We start from the raw sequence: 21,537 nt of genomic DNA on the forward strand, positions 1-21,537 counted from the left end.
TACCGGAAGGAATAGTTACGCAAGTAATACAGAATACAAAAATATCATCCAGTTAATGAAAACGCAATCAAATGTGGTTTTTGATTAATGCTGTTTGGGAGCTGCGTAATTGAAGATTACGAACTTTCGTCTTTGTGCATACGAAAAAAATTCTTGTGTTGGTTAAACAAACGGCAGTTTTAATTCCTGCTGAAAGAATCATTTTTGCCTTAATGCAATGCGATCTACGACTGAACTTTCAAGCGCTGACAGGAAATTCAGAATATTTTTATTATTTCACCGAGATCCAATCCCAGTCTGACTTGCTGGTGACGTCACCGCCGCCCAGTCCGCCATCTTTCTTGCAGGCAACGGGGCGCTGAATATTCGGGCTTGTATTCGGCTTCCCGGGACGATGCCAGTCTCGTGTAGTGCGCTCGACTGTAAAAACCGCTTCAAGAAAGGAAGCGGCATAACTTTTCACAGGTATGCAGTGAGACTGCTAGAACGCTGTTTTGGGGGGTTGATCCTCCTCTAGGCCTCATTAAAGCTGCCTTGATGAATCCTGGCTTTATTTCCTTGTCTGAAAGGCATACTGTTCTTTTGTGTGCTTTGGGAAGTTGGGTGGTGATTTCAATCGTACTTACTCGAGAAAAGCAATTTTTTTCAGCTCTTGAAAACAGGACCTCTGACCAGTGATCTCTGCAATGCTGTTACTGTCTAGTTTTACGCATTGCTGTGGATATTATGTGTTCTTTGTTAAATTAATTTTAATTGGGATTGTATGTAGTCGGTTTGTTTAAAAACGTAATATTCTGGCATCGATACATAACCTTTTCATACAAAAATACAGTTGCATCCAATTACCAAACACGAGGAAATCTGCAGATGCTGGAAATTCAAGCAACACACACAAAATGCTGGTGGAACACAGCAGGCCAGGCAGCATCTATAGGGAGAAGCACTGTCGACGTTTCAGGCAGAGACCCTTTGTCAGGACTAACTGAAAGGAAAGATAGTAAGAGATTTGAAAGTAGGGGGGGGGGGGGGATGTGCGAAATGATAGGAGAAGACCAGAGGGGGTGAGATGAAGCTAAGAGCTGGAAAGGTGATTGGCGAAAGTGATACAGAGCTGGAGAAAGGAAAGGATCATGGGACGGGAGGCCTCGGGAGAAAGAAAGGGGGGGGGGGGAGCACCAGAGGGAGATGGAGAACAGACTGGGACACTGTTACGCTGAAAAAGCTCCCTACGCGACTCCCTTGGCCACTTGCGCCCCCCCCCCCATCCCTTCCCACCGATCTCCCTCCTGACACTTATCCTTGTAAACGGAACAAGTGCTACACCTGCCCTTACACTTCCTCCCTCACCACCATTCAAGACCCCAGACAGTCCTTCCAGGTGAGGTGACACTTCACCTGTGAGTCGGCTGGTGTGGTATACTGCGTCCAGTGCTCCCGGTGTGGCCTTTTATATATTGGTGAGACCCAACGCAGACTGGGAGACCGTTTCGCTGAACACCTACGCTCAGTCCACCAGAGAAAGCAGGATCTCCCAGTGTCCACACATTTAAATTCCACGTCCCATTCCCATTCCGATATGTCTATCCACGGCCTCCTCTACTGTCAAGATGAATCCACACTCAGGTTGGAGGAACAGCACCTTATATACCAGCTGGGTAGCCTCCAACCTAATGGCATGAACATTGACCTCTAATTTCCGTTAATGCCCCTCCTTCCCTTCTTGCCCCATCCCTGACATATTGTTTTTTTTTTCTCTCTCTGCCCATCACCCTGCCTGTTCTCCATCTTCCTCTGGTGCTCCCCCCCTCCCCCTTTCTTTCTCCCGAGGCCTCCCGTCACATGATCCTTTCCCTTCTCCAGCTCTGTATCACTTTCGCCAATCACCTTTCCAGCTCTTAGCTTCATCCCATCCCCTCTGGTCTTCTATCATTTCGCATTTCCCCCTCCCCCCCACTATTTTCAAATCTCTTAGTATCGCTCCTTTCAGTTAGTCCTGACGAAGGGTCTCGGTCTGAAACATCGACAGCGCTTCTCCCTATAGATGCTGCCTGGCCTGCTGTGTTCCACCAGCATTTTGTGTGTGTTGCATCCAGTTACCACTGGTTTTGCCAGATATGTATTTTATTAGGGAAAGTGGAAAGATACAGAGTTAGAGCAACCTCCCTTGCAAAAGTTCTGTCACTGGATTTCAAGATTTAATATCTTTATCTTATTGCTTTTTAAAAAGTTGTGGTGGATTGCCGAATGATTTACCCATTACGGCAGTGAATCCAATTCAACACGGCCTTACGGATCTGACTGACTACATGGATAAAAATATGATTCCACATCCAGTCATTTTGCACCTCCAGGCTCCAGCTGGTTGACTTGAGGAATCACTGCTGAAGAGATACAGAACAGGTTCCATTCATCTCAGTCTCTTCCCAGCAAAATGTGTTCTTGCAGTGGAAAACTTCTTTATTCATTGGTTTGAAAGAAAAGTTGTATAAATTGAGAAAGGGTCAAGAAATCAGTTTCAATTATTGTTGCTCTGAAGCGGGGGTTCCCAACCTGTTTTTGTTGTGGATCAATACCATTAAGGAAGGAGTCAGTAGAAGCAGGTCGGGAGCCTCTGCTCTGAGGGAAGAGGGACTTGTTCTGTTGGGATGTGCTTCCATATGAGTAGGCTGGGACTTAGTGTCCTTATGAATGGAATAACTAGAGATATTGATGAGGCTTAAATAAAGTGGAGTGGAGGGGTGAGTGTTCATGAGATGAAAATTCTAATGCAACCCAGAGTCTGTCATAAAGGGACAGAACATATTGTATGAGTGTGTGGCTATATCTCCAGTTAAGTCAAAATTAAAAGAACTTTGTCTAAATGCACATGGAATTCGTAATAAGCAAAATAATGTTACAAATGGGAGATAAATGGGCGGTGTGAATGCTTGCACAGTGGTTCTGGTGATACAACTGCTGCTTCACACCTCCAGAGACTCTGGTTTAATCCTGAGCTCCAGTACTGTCTATGTGGAGTCCTTCCTGTGGCCCCATGGGGGTCCCTCTGGTTTCCTCCCCATCCCAGGGTGATTGACAGCCAAAAACGCTCCCCATTGTGCAGGTGAGTGGTTGAATCTTGGGGGGGGGGGGAGGGTAATGGGAATATGGGGAAGATCAACCATGGTATTTCTGTAGGGGATATGGTGATCTGCATTTTATTAAAATTATCAAGTTATACAGCATACAAATGGGTCTTTTGACCCCTACGTTCATACCGACCATGTTGCCAGTCAATATTAATGCAGATGCCTGCATTGTTTCCACATGCCTTTGCTCAGTCAAGTACTTGTACTGATGCCTTTTAAATGTTGTTACTGTTCCAACTCATTCCAGATGAGTTACTGGCATCTGGTTACTGGAGTTAACTCCAGATGAGTTAAATGTTGTTACTGGCAGCTTATTCCAGATACCAACAATAATTTGTATGAACAACATGGTCCTCAGATCCCTTTTAAACCTTCCTTTCCCCTTAAACATAAGCCCTCTAGTTTTAGATGGCCTATCATGGGAAACAGACTCTGGTGGTATACCCCATCCATGCCTCTGAAACTATATCCCTCTATTAAGTCATCTGTCCCCATCTTCTCATGGCTTTTCATCTTCTCATACACAATCTGGGCAACATCCTGTTAAATTTTTTTGCACCCTCCCTGGCTTAATCTCATTCTTCCTACATCATATCAATCAGAAATGTTCATAATATTCAAGTGCAACCTAACTAATGTTTTGTGGAACTGTTACATGATGTCATAGTCATTGTACTCAGTGCTTCATTCAATTAAGGCAAGTACCTGATATGCCGCCTTCACCAACCTATCTATCTGTGTTATCACATTCAGGGAATGATGCTTTTATACTGCAGTTTGTTTCTATTCAACAACACTTTCCAGAGTTCTGCCATTCACAGTGCAAGTTCTGTTTTAGTTTTCTTCCCCCATATGATAAATTTTCTGACTCAGCAATGCATTAATTTTCATATCTAAAGTACTGCTGATGTAATGATTGGTAATTTTGAGTTTTGGACTTGAACTTGTTCTGTTGAAATCCTTGAACTGATGAACTCATTTAATTATGAGTTTAAGGCACCTCAACGCAATTAGGTCATTGCTGATAGGCAACTATATAGGTAAATGCAGAGGTTTGTTTTGATAGATATGGCAACTCAGAACAATATGAATCTAAAATTCCACTTTTGATATGTCATATTGATCTGCCTTATTTTGGGTTGTGTTGTAGGTTTCCCATTTCAAGACCTGACCTCATGGCAAAATGGTTAAAAGCAGTGGCACGAGAAAACTGGGCACCATCACCAAGGGCAACTCTTTGCAGTGATCACTTCATAAAAGAGTGTTTTGAAGAGCGGAATGATAGAAGGCATTTGAAATTTTCCTCTGTACCAACTATATTTCCACCTCCTAAAAATAAGGTATTGTGTCTAGTATTTATATTGTTAAATCATTTTTAGTAATGTTTATCAAGTATAAATTTTCAATATACTCTTAAGTACTGTATTTCCAAGTGGCTACAAGTACGTCTTTTATTGGCTGGTAATAATCATATACTTAACTTTTTAGGCTTCCATATATTAAAATCAAATTTTGATTAATTTTCTGTCAATTCTGACAGAATTAATCTTAAGTAGTTGAGTAACAAATACGTGTTACTTGTAAAATGGTTAAGAAGTTGCTCTCTAAAGCCAGATACTGGTCCATTTTCATTAACTACTGCTGTCCCAAAAAGAAATTCAGACGATATCTTTTAAGGGAATGCTGAATTGCTATATTCTAATTGGCTACAGAAGCAAAGAGTGTAAAGGAGAGAGGTTTCTTAAAATGATGCAGAGATGCACAAAGGTGCACATTTGTACGTAGTTTGAGGATGAAGGGAAGGGCAGGACTGTTGATTCTTGTTCGCGTTCTTTGAAAAGTGATCATGTTATTTTCTTCAACGATGCATGAGGAATATTTGGAGTGTTTACACTATTTCGAAGATGGACCATACAATGTAAAATCAATTATTTTTATTCAAATATTTTCACTGATCTTATTTTTCAGGCGACAGGCTCCAGAAAGTCAAATAAAGTAAAGACTTATGGTGGACACCGTAAGGAATCTTCAGATGTGGAGATGTCACTTTTGAATTCACAACCTGCTTTAATTGATGAAACATTAAGTCAAACAATCAGCCCAAATAAGGTAACAAATGAACAGTCTCCATTAACACCAGACACTCTCAACTCAGGGCGACTAGCTCAACTAGCTGCAGCAGCTGTCTTAAATTTAGCAGAATTCTCTCAAGTATTGGAAATGCCTTTGAAGCCTGAAGGAGAATCTTCACAGGTTCTTGCTGTCTTTAACTGCAGTGCACAAACTGAAACATCTGCAACAGAGGGAAAGATGGAATCAGTTTCAGGTGGATTAATTGTAGGTCATTCAGAGGCAGCACCTCAAGATTCAGCTGCAGTTCTGTGTTCAGACGCACTCCATTGGACAGCTAACGTATTATCAAGACCTGAAGTACAATCGGATACATGTACCACACTTGTAGATTCGGTGGATGTATCTGCTGATGTGTTGCCATGTTTATTCACATCATCTGCTGATCAAGCAGCTGACAGAGTAATAATACCAGAAGAAACAACTTGGATATCTACAGAAGTACTTATCCCAGAAACACAGACTCATCATCTAACCCCCGCAGTCCAGCCTTCGGAAGAATTGCAGTGTTCCGCTGAGAATGTGCTTTCTTCTCAGGGTGACCAAGATTTGTCAGGAATGACATTTCCTCAAGATCACAGTTACTTTATGAGCCCTTGTCCCGATACCATCAGGAGAACTTTAGAAAAGAAACTTGCCTGGGAAAGGAAGAAGAATGAAGAACATCGGCAAAGGTTTAGAGTACTTCAACAAAAATTGAAGAGAAAAGAGCAGAAAATAGACAGTCTTACCAAAATTATCAATGAGCTGAGAGAAAATAAAACTGATGATTTATGGAATACTAATGTATTGTAATAAATGGGGGCTGCTGTTTGAATAAGTCCAGTTGCAGAAAAGGTTGGGCTCTATGGAGGACAAATGGATGAAAAGTTCTTTTTAAAAAAAAGTTCTCTAAAATTCTTTAATGAGTGGAAGTTTGCTATATTTCACTAACGTTAAGTCATAGTAGCTTCTGAAGTTGGTGTGTGTGTTGCAATACGTTAATGAATTGAAAGCTGCAATGTAATTTTGCTGGCAGGGCTTGATTATTGTCTTACAAGATTTTGTTTCATGCAGTGCCCTGTGACACAATTCAATAAATTGTTCAACCTGGTTTCACAGTTGTGTATCAGGTTTTCTGTGTTGGGAGGGGTGATGGTGGTTGTTGAAAATTGTCTATTTCATTTTGAATTACTCTGCTGGATCCACAAGCTAGTTTTCAAGTTTGCTTGGAGTGTATTTGTATTCTAAAATGCAGCTATCCACATTGGTGAGCTAGAAACATTCAAATTTCAATTACTGGGTGCTGAGCTTTTATTTTGTTAGAACTCTTCTTGTTATGAGCAGGGAATGGCTTGGCTAGAAATGTGCAGAAACTGGTCTCCATTTGTACCTCTCATTTATTCCCTTAAAAATTATTGTTAGTGTTTCAACTCCAATACCAACATATCTTGCAGAACTGTTATTTTTAATCTCAGTAAGTCAGATATAAAATACCAGTATCTGTTACAGAATATTAATGTTGCCATTCTCATTAGCCCAATGATGGGTTTCTACTTTTGAGGGGAAAAAAAGAGTAATACATTTTGGTTAAAAAGTCTCAAAGGTTTTTTTTCCATAGACCAATTCAAAATTGCCTTAATTTAATATCAGGAGGCTTCCTTGCTAACTCCTTATGGCATTCCCATCTTAATCTTTGAGTTCCAGGGTTTCTGAAATTTTAACAAGAATAATCAATTTGTTTGGGTCTATATTCATTACTTCCCATTTGATAATCAATCACCTTTAATTATCCTATCTAAAGAAAAATCACTTCTTTTTAATCTAGTTTATGTTGTTTTCATAGCTCTGACCTGCACCTCTATGAAAACTAAAACCTTTCCTGCTTTTACAAAAGGGATGAATCCTATCTGGATGATGTCCACCATTCTTGTAAAAATTCCCGCTGCTGCCTGTAAGGAGTTTGTACATTCTCCTTGTGACCGCATGGGTTTCCTCCCACAGTCCAAAGATGACCAGTTGCTAGGTTAATTGGTCATTGTAAATTTTCCTGTGATTGGCTAGGATTAAATCGGGGATTACTGGGCTGAAAAGGCCTATTCCACACTGTATCTTAAATTGGAAAAAAATCCAATGAAAGTCCATCTTTTGCTTGCTGTAAACAAGGAATGCCACACTTACGCTTTAAATTCTACATTGCATAGTCAAGAATTTTCACTAATAATGACAATATTCCAAAAATATATCAAAGCTTCTTGGAATCATGGTATTAGTTTCAAATTCTTGCATGCTACCTGTAAGGATTTTAAAACACTGTAATATTCAGACTTTAAATTTATAATTCATCTTGTGACTCCTTAGGTGACTCAGATTTGATTAGTTGTACGCAATTGGTTTACCACTGCATGTATGGCTTTCCATTGAATAGTATCCCTGTATCACACCTGGTTACTTTTCCAAGAGCAGAACTGATGACAACTAGCAACTTTGGAGCAAAGACTGACATCGCCTGAATTAGCAGATTAGGAAATTGTTTACAGTGGCCGTCAATCCTTCATGTTTAAACAGATTTTTCTCCAGAGATATATGTGTCGGGAATAGTAAATTTAATCAGTAATGTTCTTTCCAGTTTTGTTGCTGATTCCCTGCTGTAGTTCCAAGTAAGTTGCAAAGAGGATTCTTTTACATCATTGCTGTTTTCAATGGAAGGTCTGAACAGGTTCATGACATTTCAATTTAATTCAGAATAACTGAAGTAATTCATCTCTCCTTGTGAGCAGAACAAATCAGTAAATGCAAACTGTTTCATGTAATTGAAATGGTCTGTAGCTGGATTGCAATTTGATCTGCAAATTCTGGTTGAGTGCCAGGGCTAGAGTTCTAACTGACAGTAGTTTGTGTATTGTTGATTAATGCTACTGCTTCTAAGCCATGCCACTGTTGTAACATGAACATCTGAATGTAATGTTATTTTCATACATGACTTTTCAAACATTATCTTGATAGGTGTGATTAAAGTTCATAAGGTTAACTCAAAACAGATTCTGATAAGACAGATACTTGTGTGTTAAACAAAGAATGTTGCACTCCTGTTAAAATTATTGTTTGGCTTTTGATTTTAGTAGCTGCAGTCTCTATGAAATTCCACATCAATTTTTTTGGAGTTGATTTACTCTGCCTTTTATGTGCCTGAACTGAATATTTTCTTCATGTTTTCTTCGATCTCTCTGAACATGGATCTAACCAGCACTTGGTGAGCTGAAGCCAGAGGTGAATCAGTAAACTAATTTATTTAACGGGTAAGGATGATGCTGTCCATTAATTATGAGGCACACTCATTTGTCTCAATCCATACAAGTTACTATTGTGAAATAATAGGTAGAAAAGTGTCATTCTGCAATAATCTTGTTAAACGGAATTTTGTAAGTTAAAAAGGTAGGATTAATATATTATGGTGGAGTCTTGCACAATGTGCCTGGAGGTGTGACACATTAACTCTTTGGCATACATATCTCAGTTATAATGATACTCTAATGAACATTAAAAAATAAGCATACAGTAGTACAGTCAGATGAGCTGCTGTGTTGCTACTCCAGTGACTTGATCAGATTTATTACTGATCACTAATGGTGTCTGCATGGAGATAGCACATTTTCCCAGTTACCACATTGGCTTCCTCTGTGTTCTATTTCCTCCCAGATCCAAAGATGCACATGTTGTTATGTTTTTGACCACTGTGAATTGTCTCTGGTGAGTGGTAGAATCTGAGAGCATTTATGGAAATATGGGGAGAAGGGTAATTTAGGAGTTATGTAAGTAGGTGCTTATGGCTGGTATCAAATTGGTGGGCTGAAGAGCCTGTTCCCATGCTGTATGGCTCTGAACGTTTGTAAATTGAGGAACCTTCTAAAAAGGATTTTGAGTTCTTACAGCCAGGAAATAGATCATTTCCACGATTGTTTCATCTTTTGCAAATGGTGGTGCAAGGGAAAATAGAGATTTTGTTTCTGTGTATATTTTAAAGATGTAAACTATCTCAGTAAAAGTTGTTGACAACATTTCAGCTTTGCATAGACTAAAACAGAACTAATTCAATGGCCAATGTAGTAGACCTATCATTATTTTTAATTTTAAACTGTATAAAGTAGTGCACCTGCTTAAATTTCCATTGATAGGCCTGGATACAAAACAGACACTTCTATGAACACAAAAGGAAGAGAGGCAGATTTAGATTTTTGACATCTTCACATTGTCCAAAAGAACTAAGGCTGATCCTTATTTCAAATCCATCTTTCTGCCTGGACCACAAAGACAACATTCTTAACTGGTGCCCTGTTCAGACTATAACTAATGATGTTCACTTTAAGTGCTGCTTCAGTGTAAATGGAATGCAGTAGTTATTTAAGAAAGCTTCCCATCACATTCTTACTGATCCTACTGACATTAAATACTGAGTTCCAAGTGAGATAAAAGCCAAGAAAAATCAACTAGTGAAATAAAATAGGGCAAGTAGTTTTTGAAACCCTTATGGAAACTGTCAATAGTGACAGTGCCAGTTTGGAACTTCAAAGATGCTTACCATTAAATCAGTTGGATGTCATGGCAATGGGTCTTTGGGCATTGCAAGGTTGAAGAAAGCACAGAAGTAGAAAAATTGTAAAGTGAGTAAGCCATTCAGTTTCACATGGCTGATCATCCAAATTCAGCCCGGTTCTTAACCTTTAGCCGTAAGAACCCTATCTACTGAATTTTTTTTAGCATTTTTTGCCTCATTTGCCTTTTGCAGTTGAAAATTCCAAAGGTTCAAGCCTCTTTGAAGGAAATTCATCCCATCTGAATCCTGACAGGTTTAGTCCATATCCCCAGGCTGCAATTCTTGTTCTGGACTTGCTCGCTATCAGGGTAGTGGAACATATAAGTAGGTAGGGGGTGAAAAACAGTGAATATGCAATGTGTTCTTTGAATGTGACAGTAAGGAGGAAGTTTTAAGCATTGCTAAAGGATGTTATGAGTGGAGAATTTGGGAGGGTGGAACTTTAGAATAAATAACCATTGAAAAGGAAGTATTATTTGTCTTCAAGGTGGGTAAATATCTGCGACAAGATAATTTTTTTTCAGTTTGCTACAGAAGGCAAGGGAGGAGATTGCTGGGGTTTTGACAGACATTCAAAATGGATGAAGGTGAAGGATTTTTTTGAAGCAAATGAAAGTGGAACACCATAAAGACTGGTGCTGGGACCTTTGTTTATGTTTATATGCAATATTGTTCTGGATATAAATGTAGTAGGTATATTTACCAAGTTCACAAATTACATGAAAATTGGTGGTGGTGATGATATTAAGAAGAGTCATTTTCAGGTAAATTCATGAGGTTAAGATTAACACTATTAACTTTAGGATCCCAGGAAGTACTGATGAATAGAGGGACCTTGGTGTTGATGTCCAAAAATCCCCAAAGACAACAGTACAACCAGACAAAGTAATTAAGAGGGATATGAGATAACTGCTTTCATCAGCTGTGTCATGGAATATAGGAGCAACAGGCATGCAAAATGGTCAATGTTACAATGGATCCCAATATGCAGGTAGATTGGGAAAAACGGGTTGATACTGGATCCCAAGAGAAGGAATTTGTAGAATGCCTATAAAATTATTTTTTTTAGAGCAGCTTTTGGTTGAGCCCACTAGGGAAAAGGCAATTTTGGATTGGATGCTATGTAATGAACCATATTTGATTAGGGAGCTTAAGGTAAAGGAATTCTTAGGAGGCAGTGATCATAATATAAAATTCACCTTGCAGTTTCAGGAAGAGAAGCTAAGATAAGATGCATCAGTATTACAGTGAAGTAAAGGGTACTACAGAGGGGCTCGCAAAATTTGATTGGAAGGGGTCACTAGCAGGGATGATGGTAGAGCAACAATGGCTGGAATTTCTAGGAGCAATTCAGAAGTCTGGATTGATTTGTCCCAAAGAAGTATTCTAAAGAGAGGATGAGGAAACCGCACTGTTGAGAAGTCAAGGTTAGCATAAAAGCAAAAGATGGGGCATACAATATAGCAAAAATTAGTGGGAGGTTAAAGGATTAGGAAGCTTTTAAATACCAACAGAAGGAAATCAAAAAATATAAAGGGGGATAAAATAAAATATAAAGCTAAGCTGGCAAAGAGCTTTTTTTCCAGACATTTTTTCATATATCAGCTTTTTTTCAGGAAGTACTGACACTTTTAAGGAATATAAAAGTGGATAAATCTCCGGGTCCTGAGAGGATATTCCCTAGGACCTTGAGGGAAGTAAGTGTAGAAATAGCAGGGGCTCTGACAGAAATATTTCAAATGTCATTAGAAACGGGGATGGTGCCGGAGGATTGGCATATTGCTCATGTGGTTCCATTGTTTAAAAAGGGTTCTAAGAGTAAACCTAGCAATTATAGGCCTGTAAGTTTGACGTCAGTGGTGAGTAAATTAATGGAAAGTATTCTTAGAGATGGTATATATAATTATCTGGATAGGCAGGGTCTGATTAGGAACAGTCAACATGGATTTGTGCGTGGAAGGTCATGTTTGACAAATCTTATTGAATTTTTTGAAGAGGTTACGAGGAAAGTTGACGAGGGTAAAGCAGTGGATGTTGTCTATATGGACTATAAGGCATTTGACAAGGTTCCGCACAGAAGGTTAGTTAGGAAGGTTCAATCGTTAGGTATTATTATTGAAGTACGTAGTAAAATGGATTCAACAGTGGCTGGATGGGAGATGCCAAAGAGTAGTGGTGGATAACTGTTTGTCAGGTTGGAGGCCGGTGACTAGTGGTGTGCCTCAGGGTCCAATGTTGTTTGTCATATACATTAATGATCTGAATGATGGGGTGGTAAATTGGATTAGTAAGTATGCAGATGATACTAAGGTAGGTGGCGTTGTGGATAATGAAGTAGGTTTTCAAAGCTTGCAGAGAGATTTAGGCCAGTTAGAAGAGTGGGCTGAATGATGGCAGATGGAGTTTAATGCTGATAAGTGTGAGGTGCTACATTTTGGTAGGAATAATCCAAATAGGACATACATGGTAAATGGTAGGGCATTGAAGAATGCAGTAGAACAGAGTGATCTAGGAATAATGGTGCATAGTTCCCTGAAGGTGGAATCTCATGTGGATAGGGTGGTGAAGAAAGCTTTTGGTATGTTGGCCTTTATAAATTAGAGCACTGAGTGTAAAAGTTGGGATGTAATGTTAAAATTGTACAAGGCACTGATAAGGCCGAATTTGGAGTATTGTGTACAGTTCTGGTCACCGAATTATAGGAAAGATGTCAACAAAATAGAGAGAGTACAGAGAAGATTTACTAGAATGTTACCTGGGTTTCAGCACCTAAATTACAGGGAAAGGTTGAATAAGTTAGGTCTTTATTCTTTGGAGCGTAGAAGGTTGAGGGGGGACTTGATAGAGGTATTTAAAATTATGAGGGGGATAGATAGAGTTGATGTGGATAGGCTTTTTCCATTGAGAGTAGGGGAGATTCAAACAAGAGGACATGAGTTGAAAGTTAGGGGGCAAAAGTTTAAGGGTAACACGAGGGGGAATTTCTTTACTCAGAGAGTAGTAGCTGTGTGGAACGAGTTTCCAGTAGAAGTAGTAGAGGCAGGTTTGGTATTGTCATTTAAAGTAAAATTGGATAGGTATATGGACAGGAAAGGAATGGAGGGTTATGGGCTGAGTGCGGGTCAGTGGGACTAGCTGAGAGTAAGCATTTGGCACGGACTAGAAGAGCCGAGATGGCCTGTTTCTGTGCTGTAATTGCTATATGGTTATATATACTGCAAAGCAAAAGAGACAAGAGTGGATATTGAACCATTGGAAAATTACAGTGGAGAGTAGTAAAGAGGAACAAAGAAATGGCAAATGAATTGAATAAATATTTTGTGTCATTCTTCTCCATGGAAGACGCCAGCAGCATGCCAGAAATTCAAGTGTCGGGGGAAGAAGTGATTGTTGCTATTACGAAGGAAAAAGTGCCTGGGAAGCTGAAAGGCCTGAAGGTTGATAATTCACCTGGACTAGATATTAACTGCACTCTGGGGTTATGAAGAGATTCTGGAATAGTTCCAGAAGACTGGAAAATTGCAAATGTCTATCCATTCTTTAAAAAGGAATGGAGACAAAAATCAAGAAATTATGGGCCAGTTAGCCTGACTTCAGTGGTTGGCAAGGTGTTGGAGTCCATTATTAAGGATGAGAGCTATGAGGCACAGGATAAAATATGCTGAATTCAGCATGGTTTCCTTCAAAGGAAATTGTCCCTGACAAACCTGTTGAAATTCTTTGAGGAAATAAGAGACAGGATAGACAAAGTGGATATTGTTTACTTGGATTTTCAGAAGTCCTTTGACAAAGTGCCACACACAAGGCTGCTCATCAAGATAAGAACCTATGCTGTTACAAGAAAGATGCTAGATTGGACAGAAGATTGGCTGACTAGCAGGAGGCAGAGAGTTGGAATGGAGGGGACTTAGTTTCTAGTTGTTGCCTGTGACTGTTCCACAGGGGTCGGTATTGGGACTGCTGTTTTTCACATTATATCTTAATCTGGATGATAGAATTGATGGCAAATTGGCTACGTTTGTGGATGATACAATGATTAGTGGAGGAGCAAGTAGTGTTGAGGAAGCAAGTCATCTGCAAAAGGACTTGGATGGAATAGAAGTGGGAGATGGAATACAGTGTGGGGAAGTGTATGATCATGCACATTAGTACAAGGACTAAAGGTATAGACTATTTTCTAAATGGAGCAAATTCTGAAATAGAAATTGCAAAGGCACTTGGGAATCCCTGTGCAGGGTTCTTTAAAGGTTAACTTACAGGTTGAGTTGGTAGTAAGGAAGGTAAATGCAATGTTAGCATTCGTCTATGGAGGACTAGAATATAAAAGAAAGGATCTAAACCTGATGCTTTATAAAGCATTGGTCAGATCACATATGGTGTATTTTGAGCAGATTTAGGCCCCATATCTAAAGAGGCATGTAACTGGCATTGGAGAGGGTCCAGAGGAGGTTTATGACAATGGTGATCTCAGGAATGAAAAGGTTAATGTATGGGGTGCGTTTCATGGCTTTGGGTCTGTACTTGCTTAAGATTAGAAGAATGATGGGGTTCTTATTGAAACCTACTGAATGTTGAATGGATGAAACAGAGTGGACCAAGAGAGAATGTTTTAAATAGTGTCTAGGACCAGAGGGCACAGCCTCAGAATAGAAGGACATCACTTTATAACAGAGATGAGGAGAAATTTATTTAGCTAGAGGAAAATAAATCAGCTATGATGAAATGACAGAGTAGACTGGATGGGCCAAATGGCCTTGTTCTGCTCTTACGTCTATGGCCTTAAAGGGTTTTAAAAGTTTTTTTTCCCCCTGATTCTTCTGAACACTAGTGAACATAAACCCAATCATCCCAGTTAATTTCAATATTGTTACTTATGCCATACTAAAAATCACTCTGCTGCTCTCCCTCGATTGCAAGAATATTTCTCCTCTTGCAGATAAGGAGATCCAAACTGCGCACAAAGTATAAAAGTTATTAGACCAAAATAAGAAGTCTCTGTGTACTCAAATCCAAGCCAACTTACAATATCTGATGCACATGTAGGTTACAATCATAACTGATGTATGCATACATTGAGGTATTGTTATTCTCTTTTCCTGATCTGTTACTGTTCAAGTAATTTGCCTTGTTGATTTTGCCACCTCATTTATCCACTCTGCACTGTTTACTCACTATCCAGGTGCACTCCCATCCAGATCATCCATTCACTCTACTGGTTACATAGGAAACCTACAGCACAATATAGGTCCTTTGGCCCACAAAGCTGCGCCGAACATGTCCCTACCTTAGAACCATCTAGGCTTTACCCATAGCCCTCTATTTTTCTAAGCTCCAAGAAGCCATCCAGGAGTCTCTTAAAAGACCCTATCATTTCCAACTCCACCACTGCCACCAGCAGCCCATTCCATGCACACACTGCTCTCTGTGTAAAAATAAAAAACAACTTACCCTTGATATCTCCTCTGTACCTACTTCCAAGCACCTTAAAACTATACCCTCTCGTGCTAGCCACTTAAGCCCTGGGAAAAAGCCTCTGACTATCCACACGATCAATGCCTCTCATTATCTTGTACACCTCTCATCCTCTGTCGCTCCAAGGAGGAAAGGCCGAGTTCACTTAACCTATTCTCATAAGGCATGCTCCCCAATCCAGGCAACAGCCTTGTAAATCTCTTCTGCACCCTTTCTATGGTTTCCACGTCCTTCCTGTAGTGAGGCGACCAGAATTGAGCACAGTACTCCAAGGGGGGTCTGACCAGGGTCCGATATAGCTGCAGCATTACCTCTTGGCTCTTAAACTCAATCCCATGATTGATGAAGGCCAATGCACCGTATACCTTCTTAACCAGAGTCAACCTGCGTAGCAGCTTTGAGTGTCCTATGGACTCGGACCCCAAGATCCCTCTGATCCTCCACACTGTCAAGAGTCTTACCATTAATACTATATTCTGCCATTATATTTGACTTACCAAAATGAACCATCTCACACAACACACACAAAATGCTGGTGGAATGCAGCAGGCCAGGCAGCTTGAATTTCCAGCATCTGCGGATTTCCTCATGTTTGCTTTTTAAATTCACCTCACACTTATCTGGGTTAAACTCCATATACCACTTCTCAGCCCAGTTTTGCATCCTGTCAATGTCCTGTTGTAACCTCTGACAGTCCTCCACATGATCCACAACACCCCTAAACTTTGTGTCATCAGCAAGTTTACTAACCCATCCCTCCACTTCCTTATCCAGGTCATTTATAAAAATCACAAAGAGTAGGGGTCCCAGAACAGATCCCTGATGCACACGACTTGTCACCAGCCTCCATGCAGAATATGACCCGTCCACAACCACTCTTTGCCTTCTGTGGGCAAGCCAGTTCTGGATCCACAAAGCAATGTCCCCTTGGATCCCATGCCTCCTTACTTTCTCAATAAGCCTTGCATGGGGTACCTTATCAAATACCTTGTTAAAATCCATATACACTATATCTACGGCTCTACCTTCATCAATGTGTTTAGTCACACCCTCAAAAAATTCAATCAGACTTGTAAGGTATGACCTGTCTTTGACAAAACCATGCTGACTATTCCTAATCATATTATGCCTCTCCTAATGTTCATAAATCCTGCCTCTCAGGATCTTCTCCATCAACTTACCAACCACTGAAGTGAGACTCACTGGCCTATAATTTCCTGGGCTATCCCTACTTCCTTTCTTGAATAAGGGAACAACATCCGCAGCCCTCCAATCCTCCAGAACCTCCCCCATCCTCATTGATGATGCAAAGATCATTGTCAGAGGCTCAGCAATCTCCTCCCTTGCTTTCCAGAGTAGCCTGGGGCACATCCCGTCTGGTCCCAGTGACTTATCCAACTTGATGCTTTCCAAAAGCTCCAGCACATCCTCTTTCTTAATATCTACATGCTCAAGCTTTTCAGTCCACTGCAAGTCATCCCTACAGTCATCAAGATCCTTTTCCGTAGTGAATACCGAAGCAAAGTGTTCATTAAGTACCTCTGCCATCTCCTCCAGTTCCATACACATTTTTTCACTGTCACACTTGATTGGTCCTATTCTCTCCCGTCTTATCCTCTTGCTCTTCACATACTTGTAGAATGCCTTGGGGTTTTCCTTAATTCTGCCCGCCAAGGCCTTCTCATGGCCCCTTCTGGCTCTCCGAATTTCATTCTTAAGCTCCTTCCAGCTATCCTTTTAATCTTCTAGATTCCTATCATTACCTAGTTTTTTTGAACCTTTCATAAACTCTTCTCTGTGACTAGATTTACAACAGCCTTTGTACATCACGGATCTTGTACCCTACCATCCTTTCCATGTTTCATTGGAACATACCTACTCAGAACCCCATGCAAATATCCCCTGAATATTTGCCACATTTCTTCCGTACATTTCCTTGAGAACATCTGTTTCCAATTTATGCTTCTAAGTTCCTGCCTGATAGCCTCATATTTCCCCTTAGTCCAATTAAACGTTTCCCTAACTTGTCTGTTCCTATCCCTCTCCAATGCTATGGTAAAGGAGATAGAATTGTGATCACTGCCTCCAAAATGCTCTCCCACTGGGAGACCTGACACCTCAAAAATTTCAGGCATAATTTTTCTTTCATAAATTCATGCCGACTGACTGATTCTATCAGTTTACCAAATATTCTAGTATATCTTCATTAATGAACATTGGCATTACCCCCAATACTAAAGTCAAACTAACTCCAGCTTAATTAAACTGTGAAGTAGTGTTAGCTTCTTCCTAAGTTCCTTCCAAACAGAAGGAACTTAGTTCCAGAAGTATTGAAAACGACTACCAAAGCATCCACTATTTCAGTGGCCTTGCCCTAAAGTTGTGTGATACAGAATTTATTGTGTTCCAATGCCATTAATTTCTTTAACGCCATTTCTGAACTAATACTGATTTTCTTCAGTTCTTCCTGCTCAATGTTCATGCATTCTGGACCATTTTTGAGAGGGTTTTGTGTCCCTGATGAGAGCAAAGTATTTATCCAATTTGTTTGAGTTCTCTTTGTTCCTATTTATGCCTATGTTAATATTCACCACTTTTTAAAATCTTTTACATTTAGTACTTTCCTTCTAGCTCATACTATTTTCATGAAATTAATACCATGGTACCCTTTTCCTGAGTTCCAAACTTCTTTCTTTGCTATTTCAGGCCCATTTTCTTGCTTGGTACCCATTCTATTCAAAGGTTCCCTTATTAGCCACTACTGAACATCTTCATTTATTTTCCGACAGACAAGAATGAACATTTGATGATTTTCACCTATTGTCTCCTTAAACATTTGCCATTGCCAAGCTACCACCAGTCTCACAAGTAATGTTTCTCTTCCTAACTTAGCAAACTTTTGCCTCATACCATGGTGGTTTCTTTTTAGATTCAAGACTCTTGACTTAGAACCAACTACATCACTCTCCATTTTACTGAAGAATTCTATTGTATTATGATTACTTCTGCCCAAGGAGCCTCTGGCAACGAGATTATTCATTTATCCATCCTCATTGAACAGAACCCAGTTCAAATTGGCCTGCTCTCTGATTGGCTACTGGTTGTATTGATGCTGAAAACCACATTATATACACTCCAGAAATTCCTCCTCTGAATTGTTTATCTTAGTTAGCCCAGCCCAGGTGTAGTTTAAAGTCACCCATTATAACAATTGTTTTACTTTTGACTCATCTCTAATTTCTTGAGGATTGTTGTTCTGGCTTTGCAGTTGCTAGGGTTTTTCTGCTCGAAGAAATTTCTTAGCTATATTCATATTTTGTAATATCTGACAAATGCCCATCACTACTTTATCAGTGTTTTTATATATCAATCTTGCCTTATTTTTCATTTTTGCACATCCTAAATAATTAATACCACATCTTTGGTCCTCCTGCACTCTTGATTCAATAATACCAAATATATTTGGAACAATAATCTCCTGGATGAACTCAGCAGGGTAAGAAGTACAGGGGTGGAGGGGTGATGGAGAATTGTTAACGTTTTGGCGGGAAGTGAAAAACTACCTCAGGACAGAGTGGAGAGACGGGGTGGCTGGTATAAAAAGAAGTGGAAAGATGACACAGGAGTCTGAGGTGATGTAGGGTTTTGACATGAAACGCCAACCGTTCCCTTTCTCCTGCTGCTCGCTTTGCAGATTATTTGCAGGTGTTGTAATCTGGACGACAGTCTCTTTTATTGCACCTGTTTAGATCCCTGCACAAATAGTTTTAAATTTCAAAAACAAATTATATAAGAAATACAAAAAAGTATGCTTTCCTTTACACCCAGTGCCATTCAGTCTATACTGTACTGTACATACATAATACTATCAATTCAATACCTTGATCGTGTTAGCACACTTTATGTACAGACCACAATTCTCATTCATGTACCTTTTGCGGTGTCCCGGACTTTGAGAGGATTCTACATAACTTATTCCTTCAATGACTAATGATAGAGAGACGACTGTTCTTCCCCACAAAGCCTTTGTGTTACCTGCGCCACGTTTCAATACCATCCTTAGCATGTACTCCTTCGATTTGGATTGTGCCAATTAACAGCGTTCCCTTGCACACACCTGGATGTACCAGAAGATCAACTAACTTCTGGCAAACTAAAATGAAAATCTGTACACCGAATTTACAGTGTTCCCATTAGATTTCCACAGACTATTCGCTATTTTTCTTACCCTGTATTTACCACTGGAGGGCAGCGAAGGGCCGGTCAGTCGGATTTACCATCGTTGTACCCAATCACAGACTGGAGGTTGTCGGAGGACCCGAAAGCAGCCAATCAGGAGAAGGTTACTCTCGCCTCTCGAGAGGATATCAGTGGGGACCAATGAGATGGACGCTTCTGAGGTTGGTTGGGATTTTGAATTTAGTCGTTGGCGACACAGGTTGGGCCAAGTCCGAACGGCTGAATCTGGCTGCAGCGCCGGCGCTGAGGTGGGCTGTTTATAAATTGTCGGCAGGTAGCGGGCCGCGCCTCGAGTCGGGCGCCGCCGGGGCTTGGGCCGAGCCGGAAAACCGAGTGGCGGCGGTGAGGGCGGCCGATAATGGCGCAGTGGAGTGCGGCGTCCTCCAGCGCCGGGAGCCTGCTGGTCGACTGCTCCGCCAGTGATTCGCGCTTTGACGATGTTTCCAAGGGCTGTTTGTTTGCTGAAGGTAATGGAGGTCCAGTTCTGAAAGGGGCGATGCCCTTTTTTTGTCTCTTTGTAGCGCTTCATCGCCACCGCCTGCTGGAAATCCCTACGGCAGTAGCAGCCGATGCTTATCGCTAATCTGCATTTAACACGAAAGAGTTCATCATTAAGTAATTTATAATGCCGCGTTTCTTTCGCTGTAGTTACAAATTCCATCTATAAATGGATGATGTAGACCTGGTAGCCAGCATTTTATGATTTTGCTTTCTCTTCGTGTAATTGCTATATATTGTATTTTCCTACATCAAGCAATCACTGCAAAGTTCGAATTCATATCCCCGAATTTTCCATTAAAAAAAACAGAATTTGCTCATTGTGAAACATCCAGCAGAGGATTAATAGAACCCATAAGTCTAATCGCTGCGTTCAGTTTTAGTACCTCTAGAAAGATCTCGAATGCGAGGGTAGTTATGTTTAGAAATGTCTTGAATGCTTTTACAAGGATTAAGGAATGTATTACCGTTAAGAGAGTTGGCTCTGTTCCAGGGTTTCTCCAACAACTGGCTCAGTCTTAAGTACCATGGTCTACTTTTGTCTTTAGTACTGATAAAATTGCGCATGGACTATTTTCAGTTTGGTTTACTTAGTTGGATTTGGCTAGCAGACTTTAAGTTGTTAAACCTTATTCAAGCGGTGGATTCATATTGGGGGAACCTGTCTTTTTCCCCACCATAAGCAGGAGAAAATCTGCCGATGTTGGCGATCCAAGCAACACACAAAATGTTGGAGGAAATCAGCAGGTTGGGCAGCATCCATGGAAAAGAGCACAGGATTCCCTGCTGAAAGGTCTTCGGCCCGAAACGTCAACTATGCTCTTTAACATAGATGCGACCTGGCCTTTTTTTCCCCCTGCCATATTTGACTCTCTCAGCAAAACACTTGTTTGTTATTGGAGGCAACAATAAAAAAAGAACAAAAGAAAGTGACCGCTGAGAATCTGAAAAATCGTGGAAATCAACATGCAGCTGAATATCCTAAGGTGGCATTTTTAAAAAGAAGCTTCATTTATAAACGTCATTTTTACTGATGGAGACATTAAAATACAGTGTAGGTTTGAGTGAGAAGGTGGGAACATTGATACTGTCTGACCTAAGCCTTCAGCATTTTCGACCTCAGTAATTTTGTGTTTTTTTTTATTTTGAGAAAGTTCTGGGTCTACTAGATGCTTGAGCACTGAACTCCAGACTAATTCCCCTGTGCATTCCTTTTGAATAAAATCACTGTCTTCATGAAGATTTGAAATGAATTCAATCTGATCTCTGTGGTGGATGTAATTGAACCAGTGGTACCATTTCACGGGGTGGCGGGGGAGAGAAGGTGTGTAAGTTTTCTGCTAAGCAAAAAAACCAGTCAAAGTTGGAAAATAAATCATTTGTACATTGTCACTTTGTTACCAGGAGACAATTTTATTGCCTTCATCTCCCTCTTCTCTCCCCCCTCCCCACAAGTTGCCAACCATTGGGATATGGCTTTCTCTTTATCAATGTTGGCAC

At 40.3% G+C, this 21,537-nt stretch overlaps 2 protein-coding genes and 1 long non-coding RNA gene across 5 annotated transcripts in view; 2 read left to right on the forward strand and 1 right to left on the reverse strand.

The window, feature by feature from the left end:
* The first annotated feature begins 1 nt into the window (after position 1).
* LOC140725523 (THAP domain-containing protein 5-like) lies at positions 2-6,355 on the forward strand. The gene is made up of 3 exons (XM_073041084.1): positions 2-465; positions 4,276-4,465; positions 5,094-6,355. Exons 1-3 carry the CDS (start codon positions 395-397, stop codon positions 6,048-6,050), a joined length of 1,218 nt encoding a protein of 405 aa, XP_072897185.1. The 5' UTR covers positions 2-394; the 3' UTR covers positions 6,051-6,355.
* LOC140725524 (uncharacterized) lies at positions 5,173-19,518 on the reverse strand. Its single transcript, XR_012098368.1, has 2 exons — positions 19,233-19,518; positions 5,173-5,418 (listed from the first exon to the last, which is right to left on the reverse strand). It is a non-coding gene; the product is annotated as an uncharacterized lncRNA (long non-coding RNA).
* Positions 19,519-19,654: 136 nt separating this feature from the next.
* Positions 19,655-21,537, forward strand: part of ect2 (epithelial cell transforming 2) — a 58,064-nt gene continuing 56,181 nt past the window's right edge. For 2 of the 3 annotated variants that reach the window (XM_073041078.1, XM_073041079.1), the window contains exon 1: positions 19,658-20,006. In XM_073041078.1, the coding sequence (XP_072897179.1) occupies positions 19,898-20,006 (109 nt within the window). In that variant the 5' untranslated portion in view covers positions 19,658-19,897. Of the gene's footprint in view, positions 20,007-21,537 lie in introns of all 3 variants that reach the window. The other variant, XM_073041080.1, reaches the window with a different exon arrangement.

Source organism: Hemitrygon akajei, chromosome 3, assembly GCF_048418815.1.
Source record: "Hemitrygon akajei chromosome 3, sHemAka1.3, whole genome shotgun sequence".
In the NCBI taxonomy this organism is placed as follows: domain Eukaryota; kingdom Metazoa; phylum Chordata; class Chondrichthyes; order Myliobatiformes; family Dasyatidae; genus Hemitrygon; species Hemitrygon akajei.